This window comes from Rhinoderma darwinii, chromosome 3 (genome assembly GCF_050947455.1).
Source record: "Rhinoderma darwinii isolate aRhiDar2 chromosome 3, aRhiDar2.hap1, whole genome shotgun sequence".
Lineage (NCBI taxonomy): Eukaryota > Metazoa > Chordata > Amphibia > Anura > Rhinodermatidae > Rhinoderma > Rhinoderma darwinii.
The window spans coordinates 417194053-417213001 of NC_134689.1; the positions used below are offsets into that span (position 1 = coordinate 417194053).

The window sequence follows — 18949 nt, forward strand, 5'->3', positions numbered from 1 at the left end:
TAGATTAGGGCTCACTTGTTCCCTTCACCTCCTTCCTGCCATAACAACCCCATATGTGGTAATAAACTGCTGTTTGGACTTACAGCAGGCCTCAGAAGAGAAGGAGCACCATTTGGATTTTGGATTTCTGCTTTTGCTGGAATAGTTTTCAGTGCCGTGTTGCGTTTGCAATGCACTGGAGGAACCAAAATAGTGGAAACCCCCCAAAAGTGACCCCATTTTGGAAACTACACTCCTCAAGGAATTTTTTTAGGGGTAAAGTTAGCATTTTGACCAAACAGTCGTTTTGCTGAAGTCATTGGATTTAGTCTGTAAAGGTAAAAATCTACTTTTTTTTTGTAAGAAGTCTGACATTTTTATTTTTTACAAGGAATAAAGGAGAAAAAGCACCCCAACATTTGTAAAACAATTTCTCCCGATTACGTAAATGTGGTAATAAATACGTATGTGGTAATAAAGTGCTGTTTTGGACCCACACCGGCACTTAGAAGGGAAGAAACACTATTTGGCTTTTGGAGCCCAAATTTAGCTGGAATAGTTTTTGGGTGTCATGTCGAATTCGCAAAGCCCCTGAGAGACCGAAACAGTGGAAGCCCCCCAAAAGTAACCCCATTTGGGAAACTACACCACTTAAAGAGTCTATCTAGGGGTATATTTAGCATTTAGACCCCACACGTCTTTTTCAGAATTTATTAGAATTAGGCCGTGAAAATTAATATCAACATTATTTCCACTAAAATGTTGAATTTTTTAAATTTCACAAAGGAGAAAGGAGAAAATGCACCCCAACATTTGTAAAGCAATTTCTCCCATGTATGGCAATACCCCACATGTGGTCATAAATGTTTTTTCATTAGAAAGTAATTAACCCTTTCCGGACTGATTCATGTTTTGCTTCTTCTTTTTCTTTTTTCCTCCCCACTTTCTGAGAGCCATAACTTTTTATTTTTCCGTCAATAGAGTGGTGTGAGGGCTTATTTTTTGCGGGACGAGCTGTAGTTTTTATTGGTACGATTTCTTGGTACATAAGACTTTTTGAGCACTTTTTATTACATTTTTTGGTAGAGCCAAGGTGACCAAAAAACTGTGATTTTGATGTTTTAAATTCTTTATTTTTCACGGCGTTCACCGTGCGAGTACAATAATGGTATATTGTAATAGCTTGGACTTTTATGGACGCAGCGATACCAATTTTGTGTATTTTTTTTATTTTTATACATTACTTTAGAGAAAAAATGTGAAAAGGGTTTCTTTTTGGACTTTAAATATTTATTTCATTTTTTCCCACTAATAATAAATATTTACTTTTGTTTTTACATATTTTATTAGTCCCCCCTAGGAGACTTGAACCATAGATTATTAGATCACTGGTAGAATACACTGCAATACTAATGTATTGCAGTATATTGCCATTTTTACAGGCTCGTGTAACAGCGCGATCGCTGTTTCTGTCCGTTAGTCCCGGGTATTAGCTGTAATACACAGCTGACACCCGCAGCATATGGCGCGGGCTCAGCGCGTGAGACGCTCCACACATCACCCCCCACACCACGACATGCTATTAAGTTATGATGCGCGAAGGGTTTAATGCGCAGCGGATGGTGCGGAGTGAAAATTAAAATTTTCCATTGATGTGCCATTTTAGTGCACTATATGTTGTGCCCATTTTGTGCCACAAACACCTCATAAAATATTAACCGGGTTCTCCCGGGTATGGCTTTGCCATATCTGTGGACGTAATCTGCTGTTTGGGCACGCTGTAGGACTCAGAAGGGAGGGAGCGCCATTTGGCTTTTGGAGCGCAGATTTTGCTTGGTAGTAGCTCTGCCGTTTTGCTGGTATTTCAGTTTATAATGTGGGGGCATATGTACGCTGGGCAGAGTACATCAGGGGCATAATAATGGGGTAAATAAATAATAATCCGCAGATATGTGGCCAGTGTCGCATTTATAAATGGCGCCCGATCTTATCCGCTTTTGGAACACTGCACATTTTGCATCGCCATAATCTGGGAGCCGGAACTTTTTTTATTTTTTCATCACCGGAGCCGTGTGAGGGCTTATTTGTTGCGGGACAATCTGTAATTTTCATTGGTACCATTTTGGGGTACATGCGATTTTGTTGATCACTTTTTATTCCATTTTTCTGCAAGCAAGGTGACCAAAAACCATCAATTCTGACAATGATTTTTATTTATTTTTTACGCCGTTTACCCTGGGCTATAAATGACCATTATATTTCATTCTGCGGGTTGGTACGATTACGGCGATACCATATGTATATACGTTTTTTATGTTTTGCAGCGTTTGCGCTATAAAATAACTTATTTAGAAAATAAATTATTTTTTGTGTCACCGTATTCTGGGAACCATAACTTTTTATTTTTCAGTTAAAAAAGCTGTGTAAGGGCTTGTTTTTTGCGGGATGGGATGTAGTTTGTATGGTACCAATTTTGGCGTACATGACTTTTTGATCTCTTTTTATTGTATATTTTGGGAGGGGTGGTGACCAAAAAATAGTGTTTCTGGCATTGTTTTTCATTTATTTTTTTGCAGTGTTCACCGTGCGGGAAAAATAATATTATAGTTTTATAGTTGGGGTCGTTACGAACGCGGTGATACCAAATATGTGTACTTTTTTTTTACGTGTTCATTTTTTTCCTATGATAAAAGACTTATTATAGGAAAAAAAAGCAGTTCATGTTTATGTCACTTCTAACTTTTATTTTGACACTTTTTTTAAAACATTTTTATTCTTTTTTTTACTTTTTTCACTTGTCCCACTAGGGGACACTTAGACTTGCAGCTCTGATCGCTGCTGGAATACATTACACTACACACGTAGTGTAATGCATTCCAACTGTCATTGTGACGTAACAGTCACACTGACAGGAAGCCTACGACGACCACACTCCAGCTGGTCCTCATAGGCTTCTGTACATGGCAGCCCGGAAGCCATTGTCTGGCGTCCGGTTGCCATGGGTATTATTTCCGTTATTTGCCGTTATTTCACGTGGGGGCTGCCGATCGGCGCTAAACACCTTAATTGTGGCGATCAAAATCGGACGCCGCAATTAAGGGGTTAACTGCCGAAATCAGCGGCGATGGGCCGCTGATCGGCAACGGGGAATGCAGGGCAGACACCCTGCACAGTTAACCGCCGCTGCGATGTAGCGCCGCGCGGCGGTTAACTGTCAAAGCACTGACGTAACTGGACGTCTAGGTGCGCAAACTTAATGCACACATCGACGTGCAGTTACGTCAAGGTGCGGAAAGGGGTTAACACCAATTAAAGCAGGGGAAGTCCTTGAAACCATTTTTCCCGGTTTTTTAACCTTGAGTTAGCCATCTGCAAACCACCACCACCAACTATTTACCTCCAGCAGTAAACCAGCTCGGAGGCACCGCTCACCTCTGCAGATGGCTCCAACCACCAGAAGACCACTTCAAAGGGATAACATCCTATGAAGTCTTTCAAATAATATACCTTTCTGGGGGACGAATACCCCCGATGCGAACCCCCCACCAGTTCTAGCAGAAACATATTGTGTCAAGTACAAGGACAACAGAGATGTCCTTATATTGACAACAATACATGGCCACACCAGTACCCATGTACTTGTACGAGGTACCAGTACAGAGACCCCCAAACCAGACTGCATCCTGGACTACAATAGGTACATGGGAGGGGTGGACTTGTCAGATCAAGTCCTGAAGCCCTACAGTGTCATGCGGTGTGGTATAAGAAGCTGGCCGTGCACATCATACCGATGGCATCGTACAATGCGTACGTGCTACGTCGATGTACAGGCCAGAGGGGAACTTTCCTGGAAATTCAAGAGGTGGTTATCAAGGAACTAATTTTTAGGGACCACGAAGGGGGGCACCCAGTACTTCTGGAAATGAGGCCACACACATCGTACAAGGGCAACACTTTCCAGGAGAAGTTCCCCAAACTGGCATGAAGGGAAAAAGTCAAAAGAGGGGCAAAGTCTACTATAAAAGGGGGATAAGGGAGGACACAATATATCAATGTGACACGTGTCCTGAAAAACTAAGGCTCTGTATGAAACTGTTTTAAAATTTATCATACATCCCTTGATTTTTAATTTACCCCAGTTTTACTTACCCTGATGAACTCCGCACAGCTTATCCCCCTCATCATTCCCTTCTGAGGGTGCCGTGTGCCCAGGCAGCTGATAACAGCCACATGTAGGGTATTGCCATACCCGGGAGAACCCACATTACAGTTTATGGGGTGTATGTCTCCGGTAAAAATGCTCACTACACCTCTAAATGAATGCCTTACGTGGTGTCGTTTTTAAAACGGGGTCACTTCTCGGGGGTTTCAACTGTACTGGTACCTCAGGGGCTTCTGCATACATGACTTCGCACCAGAAAATCCCCAGTAGGCCAACTGGTGGTCCCTTCCTTCTGAGCCCTCCCATGGGAACAAACAGCAGTTTATCACCACATATGGGGTATTGCCGCACTCAGGACAAATTGGGCAACAAAATGGGTTATTTTATTTCTTGTGAAAATAAGAAATTTTGAGCTAAAACTACATCTTATTGGAAAAAAATTACTTTTTTTTTAATTCACAAGCCAATTCAAATATATTCTGTGAAAAAATGTTGGTGTCTAAATGGTCACAACACCCATAAATGAATTCCTTGAGGGGTGTAGTTTCCAAAATGGGGTCACTTTTGGTGGGTTTCCATTGCTTTGATTTCTCTGGGGCTCTGCTAATGCGACATGGCACCCGAAAACCAATCCAGCAAGATCTGGACTCCTAAGAACACATAGCACTCCTTTCCTTCTGAGCCCTCTCATTGGCCAAAACGGCAGTTTATCACCACAAATCAGGTATTGCCGCACTCAGGATAAATTGGGCAAGAAAATGGGGTATTTTATTCCTTGTGAAAATAAGAAATTTTGAGCCAAAACGACATCTTATTGAAAATAATTTCATTTTCTTTAATTACCAGCCCAATTCAAATACATTCTGTGAAAAAACTGTGGGGCCTAAATGATCACAACACCAATAAATGAATTCCTTAAGGGGTGTAGTTTCCATACTGGGTTCACTTCTGGTGGGTTTCCATTGCTTTGATACCTCTGGGGTTCTGCAAATGCGACATAGCACCCGAAAACGAATCCAGCAAAATCTGGATTCCAATGAACACATAGCGCTCCTTCCCTTCTGAGGCCTCCCATGGGCCCAAACGGCAGTTTATAGCCACAAATGGGGTATTACTGCACTCAGGAGAAATTGGGCAACAAAATGGGGTGTTTTATTCCCTGTGAAAATAAGAAATTTTGATGAAAAATTACATTTTATTGGAAGAAATTTCATTTTTTTAATTTCACAGCCCAATTCAAATACGTGCTGTGTAAAAAATGTGTGATCAAAATGGTAACAACAACCATAAATGAATTCCTTGAGGGGTGTAGTTTCCAAAATGGGGATCACTTTTGGGGAATTCCTACTGTTTTGGCACCTCAACACCTCTTCAAACCTGGCATGCTGCCTAAAATATATTCTAATAAAAAAAGAGGCCCCAAAATGCACTAGGTGCTTCTTTGCTTCTAGGGCTTGTGTTTTAGTCCACGAGCGCACTAGAGCCACATGTGGGACATTTCTAAAAACTGCAGAATCTGGACAATACATATTTAGTAGTGTTTCTCTGGTAAAACCTTCTGTGTTACAGAAAAAAAAAAAAAAGTTTGAAATTCAGCCAGGAAAATGAAATTTGCAAATTTCACCTCCACTTTGCTTTAATTCCTGTGAAATGCATAAAGGGTTAAAAAAACTTTCTAAATGCTGTTGTGAATTCTTTGAGGGGTTACGTTTTTAAAATGGGGTGTTTTATGGGGGTTTCTAATACATAGGCCCCTCAAAGCCACTTCAGAACCGAACAGGTACCTTAAATATGGCTTTTGAAATTTTCTTAAAAATATGAGAAATTGCTGTTTATGTTCTAAGCCTCGTAACGTCCAAGAAAAATAAAAGAATGTTCAAAAAATGATGCCAATCTAAAGTAGACATATGGGAAATGTGAACTAGTAACTATTTTTGGTGGCATAACCATCTGTTTTACAAGGAGATGCATTGAAATTTAGAAAAATTCTATTTTTTCAAAATTTTCTCTAAATTTTGCAATTTGTCACAAATAAACACTAAATATATCGAAGAAATTTCACTACCAACATAAAGCCCAATGTGTCACGAGAAAACAATCACAGAATTGCTTGGATAGATTAAAGAATTCTGACGTTATTATTACCACATAAAGTGAAATATGTCAGATTTCAAAAATGGGCTCTGAGTAGAGATGAGCGAACTTATCAAAAGTTCGGTTCGGCTAGTTCGCCGAATTTCACAAAAAAGTTCGGTTCGGACCGAACTAGTTCTGACCGAACCTGTCACTTACGTGCGCCGAGCATGCTACTGTCCAGGGTGCTGATAGAGTTAATGGGCTGCACTAACTCTTTCAGCAACCTTCACAGTACATGCTCGGCGCGCGGAAAATACCATAAATGTAATAAAAAAATAAAAATTATACGTTCGTACTTACTTTCCTCCTGTCCGGCCTCCAGCGATGACGTTTCATCCCTTTCGCCGCTGCAGCCAATCACAGGCTGTAGTGGCGGTCACGCACGTCAGGATGACGCTTCATCCCACGTGACCGCCTCTGCAGCCAATCACAGGCTGCAGCGGCGACATGAATGAAACGTCATCGCTGGAGGCCGGACAGGAGGAAAGTAAGTATGAACGTATTATTATTTTTTTGGGGCATGTATGTATGTTGGCATGTATGTATGTATGTATGTATGTATGTATGTATGTATGTTGGCATGTATGTATGTTGGCATGTATGTATGTTGTCATGTATGTATGTATGTATATCTGTGCATGTATGTTGGCATGTATGTATATATGTGCATGTTTGTATGTATATTTGCATGTATATATTTGCATGTATGTATGTATGTTTGCATGTATGTATTTTTGCATGTATGTTGTCATGTATGTATGTATGTTGTCATGTATGTATATATGTGCATGTGTGTATGTATATTTGTATGTATGTATGTTTGCATGTATGTGTGTTTGCATGAATGTATGTTTGCATGTATGTATGCATGTTTGTATGTATATTTGCATGTGTGTATATATATATATATATGTATGTATGTTGTCATGTATGTATGTATGTTGTCATGTATGTATATATGTGCATGTATGTATATATGTGCATGTGTGTATGTATGTATATTTGCATGTATGTATGTTGTCATGTATGTATGTATATATGTGCATGTATGTTTGCATGTATGTTGGCATGTATGTATACATGTGCATGTTTGTATGTATATTTGCATGTATATATGTTTGCATGTGTGTATCTATGTTTGCATGTATGTATGTTTGCATGTATGTATGTATGTTTGCATGTATGTATGTATGTTGTCATGTATGTTTGTATGTATGTTGTCATGTATGTATGTATATATGTGCATGTATGTATGTTTGCATGTTTTTATTTTTGCATGTATGTTTGCATGTATGTTTATATATATGTGCATGTATGTAATTATGTTTGCATGTATTTATGTTTGCATGTATATTTGTGCATGCTTGTATATATGTATCTTTGCATGTTTGTTTGTTTGTATGTATGTATGTTTTCATGTGTGTGTGTATGCATGTATGTATGATAGTTTGCATGTATATATGTGTGTATGTTTGCATGTATGTATATTTGCATGTATATATGTGCATGCTTGTATATATGTATGTATGTTTGTATATATGTATGTATGTATATTTGTATATATGTATGTATGGCCATGTATGATACTGTCTGCTGGCGCCCTGTATCTAAGTCAACTTCACGGCAGGCTTCTATACATGGTATAACAGTCAGTATCACACATTAAACTGAATCTAAGCCTACGACATGTTTTATTTCATAATTATTTTTTTTTACAGGTTTGGTGTTTGGACTACGTCGGTTTCGAGGACTACTTAGATGACGTTTTTTTTTTCTACAATAAAATGGTTAATGAGGGTTGTGTTGGGGGTGCTTTATTTCAATAAAATATTTTATCTATATCTTTGTCTTTTTCTTTTCAAATTTTATTATTACCACTTTAGTAATGGCCGCTGTCTGAGTGACAACATCCATTACTAATGCGAGGCTTAGTGTTAGCCGGTGCAGAGGCTAACACTAACCACCATTATTACCCCGGTACCCAAAACCACCAGGGGTGCCGGGAAGAGCCAGGTACGATCCAGTACCCGACCATCTGTTGTGATGGTCGGGCCCTGGGGCGGCCGCAGGCTGGTATTATGAGGCTGGGAAGGGCCAAAAACAGTGGACCTTCCCACCCTTGTAATGCTAGGCTGCTGCTGCTGTGTTGTATCTGGCTGGTTATAAAAGTGGGGGGGACCCCACGTCATTTTTTTAAATTATTTATTTATTTACATTTTTTTTTTTAAAAAGACATGGGGTTCCACCCAATTTATCATAACCAGCCACATACAACACAGTGTTATTAGCCTGGGAATGGATAAAACCAGTGGCCCTTCCCACCCATGTAATGCCAGACTGCTGCGGCCTTGTATATGGCTGGTTATTAAAAATGTGGGGGACCCGTCTATTGCTAAATTTGTTAAATTCCAAAAAAAAAACGACGTGGGGGTCCCCCCCCATTTTTATAACCAGCCCGATACAACACAGCAGCAGCAGCCTAGCATTACAAGGGTGGGAAGGTCCACTGATTTGGGCCCTTCCCAGCCTCATAATACCAGCCTACGGCCGCCCCAGTACCCGACCATCACAACAGATGGTCGGGTACTGGATCGTACCAAGCTCTTCCCGGCACCCCTGGTGGTGGTGGGTACCGGGGTAATAATGGGTGGTTAGTGCTAGCCTCTGCACCGGCTAACACTAAGTACCCCCTTAATAATGGACGCTGTCAATCAGCCAACTGCCATTATCTAGGCACTAATAAAGTTTGAAAAAAAAAACACAAAGACAATTCTTTTTTATTGAAATAAGAAATCCCCAACAAAACCCTCGTTAACCATTTTATTAAAATTTGAAAAAACGCAGATCTACGCAGTAGTCCAACGAATCGAAGATGTAGTCCAATCGGTACATCAAAATCTGCAACAACATAAAAAAAAACAGTTATCAATGTGAACAATACCAATACTTCTACTCACCTACACACATATATACACGCACACACAAACAAACAACCATACACAGACACACACATATATACACAAACACAACAAGATATACACACACACATAAACAGACAAACACACACATATACACGAACTCACACATATACAAACAAAAACACACATATCCAAACACACGCACACACACAGTTATACACACATACACGAACACATATACACAAACACATATACAAACAAAAACACACATACCCAAACACACATATACACAAACACATATACACAAACACACACCCATATACACACATACAAAAACACACACAAACATCTACACACAAACATATACACAAATACACCCATATATACACAAACATATACACAAAACACATATACACAAACACACCCATATATACACAAACACACATATAAAAACAAAAACAGACAAAGTCACATACCCAAACACACATATATACACAAACACACACATACACAAACACGGTTTCTTTTAAATGCTGCTGGGGAACCCGCTCGATCCACTATATAAGGCTGCGCTACAGTGCAGCATTTAAAAGAAACAGGATCCTGACCTGTCCATAGAGTTTAAGGCAGCACAGAGTATTTCAGGAGATGAGCGTGCAGATTCAGTGCTGCTGCGAACTCTGCTCTTACCATTACGTAGCTCTCAGTCTGTTACCTCTCCTCCACTCCTGTCCTCCAGAACACCTTCACATGATTGGCAAGTCACCACGTAATGGTAAGAGCAGAGTTCACAGCAGCACAGAGTATTTCAGGAGATGAGCGTGCGGATCTTGTGCGGGGTGGTGACTTGCCAATCATGTGAAGGTGTTATTGAGGACAGGAGTGGAGGAGAGGTAACAGACTGAGCTACGTAATGGTAAGAGCAGAGTTCACAGCAGCACTGAATCTGCACGCTCCTCTCCTGAAATACTCTGTGCTGCTGTGAACTCTGTTCTTACCATTACGTAGCTCAGTCTGTTACATCTCCTCCACTCCTGTCCTCTATAACACGTTCACATGATTGGCAAGTCACCACCACGCACAAGATCCGCACGCTCATCTCCTGAAATACTCTGTGCTGCTGTGAACTCTGCTCTTACCATTACGTGGTGACTTGCCAATCATGTGAAGGTGTTCTTGAGGACAGGAGTGGAGGAGAGATAACAGACTGAGAGCTACGTAATGGTAAGAGCAGAGTTCACAACAGCACTGAATCTGCACGCTCATCTCCTGAAATACTCTGTGCTGCCTTAAACTCTGTGGACAGGTCAGGATCCTGTTTCTTTTAAATGCTGCACTGTAGCGTAGCCTTATATAGTGGATCGAGCGGGTTCCCTAGCAGCATTTAAAAGAAACAGGATCCTGACCTGTCCACAGAGTTTAAGGCAGCACAGAGTATTTCAGGAGATGAGCACGGGCAGCCGTTCGTTTTTCCGAGCCGTGCTCCCATCATGCACACGACCGTAAAAACACCTGTTATTGCGGGTCGTAATTACGACCCGCAATAACGGGCTCATAGACTTCTGTTACCCACGGGTACCTTTCCGTATTCTCACGGGAAGGTGCCCGTGCCGTTAAAAAAATAGAACATGTTCTATTTTTCTATTTTACGGGCCGTGCTGCTATAATTATAATGACAGCACGGTTCACAAAAGCGGCCGGCTGCCCGTGGCCGGCCGGCCGTGCTCGTAGTTACGAGTCGTAATTACGAGCACGGCCCGTAAAATAAAAAAATAGAACATGTTCTATCTTTTTAACGGCACGGGCACCTTCCCGTGAGAAAACGGGAAGGTACCCGTGGCTAACAGAAGTCTATGGGCCCGCTATTTCGGGTCGTAATTACAACCCGTGATAACGGGTGTTTTAATGGTCGTGTGCATGAGGCCCCGTAATGACGGGTGGCTACATGTGTGCACCCGTCATTACGGCAGCGTTGCTAGGCGACGTCAGTAAGGGTATGTGCACACACACTAATTACGTCCGTAATTGACGGACGTATTTCGGCCGCAAGTACCGGACCGAACACCCTGCAGGGAGCCGGGCTCCTAGCATCATATTTATGTACGATGCTAGGAGTCCCTGCCTCTCCGTGGAACTACTGTCCCGTACTGAAAACATGATTACAGTACGGGACAGTTGTCCTGCAGAGAGGCAGGGACTCCTAGCATCGTACATAACTATGATGCTAGGAGCCCGGCTCCCTGCACTGTGTTCGGTCCGGTACTTGCGGCCGAAATACGTCCGTCATTTACGGACGTAATTAGTGTGTGTGCACATACCCTAAATAGTCACTGTCCAGGGTGTTGAAAGAGTTAACTGATCGGCAGTAACTGTTTCAGTACCCTGGACAGTGACTACCGATCACAGTACCTGTAAAAAAAAAGACGTTCATACTTACCGAGAACTTTCTGTTTCCTCCAGTCCGGTCTCCTGGCCGTTGCCTTGGTGACGCGTCCCTCTCGACATCCGGCCCGACATTCCTTGATGACGATGCAGCCCATGTGAGCGCTGCAGCCAATCACAGGCTGCCGCGGGCTCTGCAGCCAATCACAGGCTGCAGAGGCCTCTGCAGCCAATCACAGGCTGCCGCGTCGGAAAAGGTCGGACTGGAGGAAGAAGAGGGACTCGTCACCAAGACAACGACCGGGTACGTATGAAATGCTTTTTATTTTATTTTTAATCAGCAGCCTCTTTTCTCTATCAGTGATTGATAGAGATAAGTGGCTGCCGATTTGTATAATGTTTTTGACCGGGTTCGGTCAAAACGGGTTCGGCCGAACCCGGTGAAGTTCGGATTCGCTGCGAACCGAACTTTACCGGAAGTTCGGACCGAAACCGGGTTCGGTTGTCCCGGTTCGCTCATCTCTAGCTCTGAGCCTTAAGGCCAAAACAAGGCTGCGTGCTTAAGGGGTTAGGACCTTAGTGACGCTACTGGCTGCTAGTGCTGAATTGTGGGTTCACTTAGGAGACCCAGCAATGCAGCTAAAAGCTGCAGGCCATCGGCCAACAGAAAAGTTTGGGGGGGAGCCAAGAAGTACTTTTGTACCAGGCCCATGAGCCTTTAGGTATGGCCCTGATTGACATTCATAGTACACTGGATGGACTTATGTTTTTTTCATTCTCACATATTATTTAAGGGATTAAACAGCCAAGATTAGAGAGCTGACACCCACTGCTGACATATTCTGTAATCATTCACATCAGTCCCTGTTCCCGGTGGAGCTTAAAATGTCATTTCTCTATCCCTGACATACATAGACTAGGACTAGTTTCCTAGGAAGCCGGTTGGTCTACCAAGATCTTTTTGTCTTGTGGGAGAATAGTGGAGTATTCATTGGAGGCCATGATGCACAGCGGTACATTAAAGAGAATGTCACCCAATCATTATTATTTTTATATTTAAAAATGAAATAAATGTCTTCATTTTTTTATACATTTTTGTAAAATATTTTTGTTATTTTACTTGTCACGAAATATGAAAAATTTAATAATAATCTTTTATGTGTCCCACTGTTGGCCAACAGAGGGAGTTAATATGAAAACTTAGCGAAGGCAAGCAAAGTGTAAAACAGTTGCTGCAGAATTGGCCTGGCTCTTGTTCCCTGCTGGTTGTAGCGTCAACGGCCCTTCAGTCTATATGTCATAGAATTTTCTTCTGATGGCGCAAGGATCACATTTATAGTTTCACTCCTTACTGGCAAGGCCCTAGCATGGGCGACTCCTATCTGGGAAAGTCAGGGAGTGGACACCTGTGACTTCCAGTGTTTCCTACAGACTTTTCACACAGTATTTGGGGAACCTGGACGAGTCTCCTCAGCAACTGCATTGCTTCTGATCCTTTGCCAGTGATAACCTCCGTGGGTGAGTATGTCCTGGAACAACAATGCCTTGGTGGCTACATTCTGGCAGGGACTGTCTTCTAACATTAAAGACGAGCTTGCTGCTCGTGATCTGCCACCTACCCTGGATGACCTCATTCTTCTAGCCATCCGGATTGACATGAGGATCCAGGAGCGATCCCAAGAGGTTCGTCGGGAGAGAAGATTCCCTAAGCTGGCTCCTACCTTCCAGCAATCCCTGTTGCCCTCACCAGTTGTTCCACCAAAGGAGCCTATGCAGGTGGACCGGCTCAAACTGTCTGCCCAGGAGAAACACTGCAGACGCACTTTGGGACTTTGCCTATATTGCGGCTTCGGAGGCCATGTTGTGCGTTTGTGCCCTCAGAAGCCAAAAAAACTCCAATGCCTAGGATTTGTTGGAGAGACAACCATAGGTGATGCCCTTCGGTCTGTGTAACGCTCCCGCGGTCTTCCAGGAATTTGTCAATGATATCTTCCGAGATCTTCTCTATGTCTGTTTTGTGGTCGATCTCGATGATATTCTGATTTTCTCTCCCGATCCGACGACTCATCGGAGGCATGTTCGTCAAGTTCTACTGTGTTTAAGGGAGAATCGTCTGTATGCCAAGCTGGAGAAGTGTGTCTTTGAAAAAACTCTCTGCCCTTCCTGGGCTACATCATCTCGGACCAAGGTTTCAAGATGGATACTGAGAAAGTAAAGTCCGTCCTGAAATGGCCACATCCTCAAAGCCTGCGGTCCATACTGCGTTTTTTGGGATTCGCCAACTTCTACCAGCAGTTCATCCCAAACTTCTCATCATTGATGGCTCCCTCTACCTTCTTTACCCTTACCAAGAATGGTGTGAATGCTATGGTGTGGACTCCAAAGGCAGAATCTGCATTTAATAGCCTCAAGAATGCCTTTAACTTAGCCTCAATCCTCCATTACTCTATTGGGGATCAGGAGTTACTGGCCATCAAAGTGGCTCTGAAAGAGTGGAAACATCTGCTAGAGGGCGCAGCCCACCCCATCCTGATATACACCGACCACAAGATCCTGACATATCTCCAGTCAGCTCAACGGTTCAACCTTCACCAAGTCAGGTGGTCGGTGTTCTTCGCTTGGTTCCAATTTGTGCTCCACTACCCCCGCTGACAAAAATGTTAGGGCCGATGCCCTATCTAGGTAATTTGGAACAGAGCACACTGTGGAGTCCCCTCAATGTATCATAGACCCGTCCTGCATTATTTCTGCTAACAGTTTGCAAGTTAGAGACATCCCTCCGGGGAGGACGTTTGTGCGGTTGGCAGACAGGAGGAGAATCCTTCGCTGTGGACACAGCTCCAAACTGACTGGGCACGCGGGTGTATGTAAGACTCTAGATCTGACTGCTCATCATTTCTGGTGGCCCACGCTGTCCTATGATGTTGCTGACTTTGTCGCACTGTGTGTGCTTCCAACAAAGTTGATCACTCCAAGCCTGCCGGCCTGCTCCAGCCTCTCCCTGTACCCAACACTTCCTGGCAGCATATAGCAATGGACTTTGTCACAGACCTTCCTTCCTCAGCAGGATGCAATACGGTCTGGGTGGTGGTGGACCGGATCGCACATTTTATCCTGCTGGCCGGACTACCTTCTGCTCCTCAACTGGCAAAGCTCTTCATCCAGCATATCTTCCGTTTACATGGCTTGCCGCTTCATATCGTGTCTGATCGGGGGGTTCAGTTTACCTCAAAATTCTGCAGAGCTGTAAACTCCTAGATGTGAAGTTGGAATTTTCCTCAGCCTACCATCCCTAGTCCAATGACCAAGTCAAGAGGATTAATCAAATCATGGAGAATTATTTAAGACACTTCATCTCCATTCAGCATGGTGACTGGGTAAAGCTTCTCATACAACAACCACACAAGTGAGTCCACTGCTTCTACACCATTCTTCATTGTCTACGGCCAACATCCACAATTTCCTCTTCTTGTTTCAGCTACCTCTCAGGTGCCCGCAGTTGACTCTGCATTCGGGGACTTTCTACAGATCTGGCAGCAAACCCGGTCCTCTATTCTGCTGGCAGTCAATTGCATGAAGCGAAAGGCGGATACAAGAAGAATAGAGCCACCTCTGTATTTTCCAGGTACCAAAGTCTGGCTGTCTTAAAGGAATATCCGTCAAAAGGTGACTTCGTACAAGTTGACTTTGTGTACCATGTGACCGTGTTGTCACGTGGCACGTCCTCCAGCCAGTGCAGTGGAAGAGCAGGTGCGGAGGACTCCAGGTGAGCTGCAGAGTCTGTATTGTAATACAATGTATTGTGTTGTTGTAATGTAATGTGTTGCCTTGTAATGTATTGGGTTGTATTGTGCAGTTTGCGGTGGAGAGGGGGGGGGGCGTTAAATTACAATCCCCCCTCCTCTCTCCACTGCAAATTGCACAATACAACACAATACATTACACACTGTGGGACGCGTGCCCCTAGGGGGTCGTGTGAAGACCTCCAGGGGGTCGCGAGTCACTCACCAAGGTCCCAGTTCCATTCAATGCTGGAGCAAGGAGTTGATGTCTCCTTGATCCAGCATTCACCGTGCCCTGAGCGGATCGACGCAGGCAGGCAGGATGTAGTGGCATCATCGCGCCTGTCAGTGCCGAGTCACTCATAGCACATACCGGAGGAGGTGAAGGATCCTCCACCCGACGTGGGAACGGGGATAGGTAAGTAATTATGCTCTTTTTCTATTATGCACATATGGGGGCATTATACTGTATGGGGGCTGATATGGTGGGGGGGCATTATACTGCATGGGGGGCTGATATGGCATGGGGGCTGAGAAGATGGGGGGCATTATACTGCATGGGTCTGATATGGGGGAATAATATTGTATGGGGGGACTGATATGGGGGGCATTATACTGTATGGGGAGCTGATATGGAGGGGCATTAAACTGTATGGGGAGCTCATATGGGGGGCATTATACTGTATGGGAAGCTAATGGGGGGAATTATACTGTATGGGGAGCTGATATGGGGGCAATATACTGTATGGGGAGCTGATATGGGGGGCATAATACTGTATGAGGGCTGATATGGGGGCACTATACTGTATGGGGTCAGCTATGTGTGGCATTATACTGTGGGAACTGATATGGGGAGCATTATACGGTATGGGGCTGTTATGGGGGGCATTATACTGTATGGGGCAGTTATGGGGCATTATACTGTGTGGGGGCATTATACTGTGGGGGCTGTTGGGCAAGGCGTCTGGGCATAGGCGCGCACAGGGGTCTGATGATGATGGTGTAGGGGAGGGGTAGGGGGGCCCAAGCTGAATGATTGCACCCGGGCCCATGAGCCTTTAGCTACGCCCCTGTCTATGATGATGCTTCTGGTTGGAGAACGTGTATTTAGTTTTCTGGTGTAGAAGGAGAGATTCCAGGCTACAAAGTAATGTCGTCTAGCTGCCTCTGACTATATATACACTGTGAACTACACATGACGTAGTGTGTGAGCAGTTTACAGCTGATTCAGCACCAGCATAGGAGAAGGGTTCTTACATCTCTGTATGTGTCGTGCAGAGACAAGCTACACAGATGCTATTACTGATGTCATCCCCCTGCAGAACAAATATGTATTAATTTCCATTATATTCCTAAAACTTAAACAGTACTAAAAAAAAAAGTGACACATTTCCTTTAATGAGGTGTTTGTTCTTCCAGGAAGCTGTAGTGACAGAGATAAACCATACTGTACAGTGCAACGAGGCGCCATCAATGTAGAAGAGAAGGGGTCCGTGACTATTTCATGTAACTTCACCTATCCAGAGCAGAAGGACGGACCTGTAGAGGTGAGAGTGTCCTGGAGACGAGGAGGGATGGATCGTTGTGGAAATGGTGAAATCATATATAATCACACAGGACGCTGGACACATACCAACTATCAGGGAAGAATCTCAGCGGTGGGAGATCCCAATAGAGATAGAACAGCAACTATTACAATCAATAATCTGAGGAGGTCGGATCGTCCCATGTTCTGCTGTAGAGTTGAAATATACAAAGGGTCTAAATTCAAAGAAGCCTGGCAGAATCGTCACGGAACATACATGCAATTTAAAGGTACAGTACATTACTTTTATGTTTATTCTATTTGATTTCCTGTGTCACCCTGCAGGAGGAGGAGTAGTCTCATAGCTCTCTTCTGTATGTATCACCCTGCAGGAGGAGGAGTAGACTCATAGCTCTCTTCTATATGTATCACCCTGCAGGAGGAGGAGTAATCTCATAGCTCTCTTCTATATATATCACCCTGCAGGAGGAGGAGTAGACTCATAGCTGTCTTCTATATTTATCACCCTGCAGGAGGAGTAGTAGTCTCATAGCTCTCTTCTATATGTATCACCCTGCAGGAGGAGGAGTAGACTCATAGCTCTCTTCTATATATATCACCCTGCAGGAGGAGGAGTAGTCTCATAGCCCTCTTCTATATTTATCACCCTGCAGGAGGAGGAGTAGTCTCATAGCTCTCTTCTATATGTATCACCCTGCAGGAGGAGGAGTAGACTCATAGCTCTCTTCTATATGTATCACCCTGCAGGAGGAGGAGTAATCTCATAGCTCTCTTCTATATATATCACCCTGCAGGAGGAGTAGTAGACTCATAGCTCTCTTCTATATATATCACCCTGCAAGAGGAGGAGTAGACTCATAGCTCTCTTCTATATGTATCACCCTGCAGGAGGAGGAGTAGACTCATAGCTCTCTTCTATATGTATCACCCTGCAGGAGGAGGAGTAGACTCATAGCTCTCTTCTATATGTATCACCCTGCAGGAGGAGGAGTAGACTCATAGCTCTCTTCTATATATATCACCCTGCAGGAGGAGGAGTAGACTCATAGCTCTCTTCTATCTGTATCACCCTGCAGGAGGAGGAGTAGACTCATAGCTCTCTAATATATATTTCACCCTGCAGGAGGAGGAGTAGTCTCATAGCTCTCTTCTATATGTATCACCCTGCAGGAGGAGGAGTAGTCTCATAGCTCTCTTCTATATGTATCACCCTGCAGGAGGAGGAGTAGTCTCATAGCTCTCTTCTATATGTATCACCCTGCAGGAGGAGGAGTAGACTCATAGCTCTCTTCTATATATATCACCCTGCAGGAGGAGGAGTAGACTCATAGCTCTCTTCTATATATATAACCCTGCAGGAGGAGGAGTAGACTCATAGCTCTCTTCTATATGTATCACCCTGCAGGAGGAGGAGTAGACTCATAGCTCTCTTCTATATATATCACCCTGCAGGAGGAGGAGTAGACTCATAGCTCTCTTCTATATATATCACCCTGCAGGAGGAGGAGTAGACTCATAGCTCTCTTCTATATATATCACCCTGCAGGAGGAGGAGTAGACTCATAGCTCTCTTCTATATATATATCACCCTGCAGGAGGAGGAGTAGACTCATAGCTCTCTTCTATCTGTGTCACCCTGCAGGACGAGGAGTAGACTCATAGCTCTCTTCTATATATATCAGCCTGGAGGAGGAGGAGTAGACTCATAGCTCTCTTCTATATATATCACCCTGCAGGAGGAGGAGTAGACTCATAGCTCTCTTCTATATATATCACCCTGCAGGAGGAGGAGTAGTCTCATAGCTCTCTTCTAAATGTATCACCCTGCAGGAGGAGGAGTAGACTCATAGCTCTCTTCTATATATATCACCCTGCAGGAGGAGAGGTAGACTCATAGCTCTCTTCTATATGTATCACCCTGCAGGAGGAGGAGTAATCTCATAGCTCTCTTCTATATATATCACCATGCAGGAGGAGGAGTAGACTCATAGCTCTCTTCTATATATATCACCCTGCAAGAGGAGGAGTAGTCTCATAGCTCTCT

General features: G+C 43.6%; 1 protein-coding gene across 3 annotated transcripts in view; it reads left to right on the top strand.

The window, feature by feature from the left end:
- Positions 1-18949, top strand: part of LOC142748429 (protein turtle-like) — an 84565-nt gene that overhangs the window by 22398 nt on the left and 43218 nt on the right. For 2 of the 3 annotated variants that reach the window (XM_075855525.1, XM_075855527.1), the window contains exon 2: positions 16779-17174. In XM_075855525.1, coding sequence (XP_075711640.1) covers positions 16779-17174 — 396 coding nt within the window. Of the gene's footprint in view, positions 1-11591; positions 11882-16778; positions 17175-18949 lie in introns of those variants that run through there. The other variant, XM_075855526.1, reaches the window with a different exon arrangement.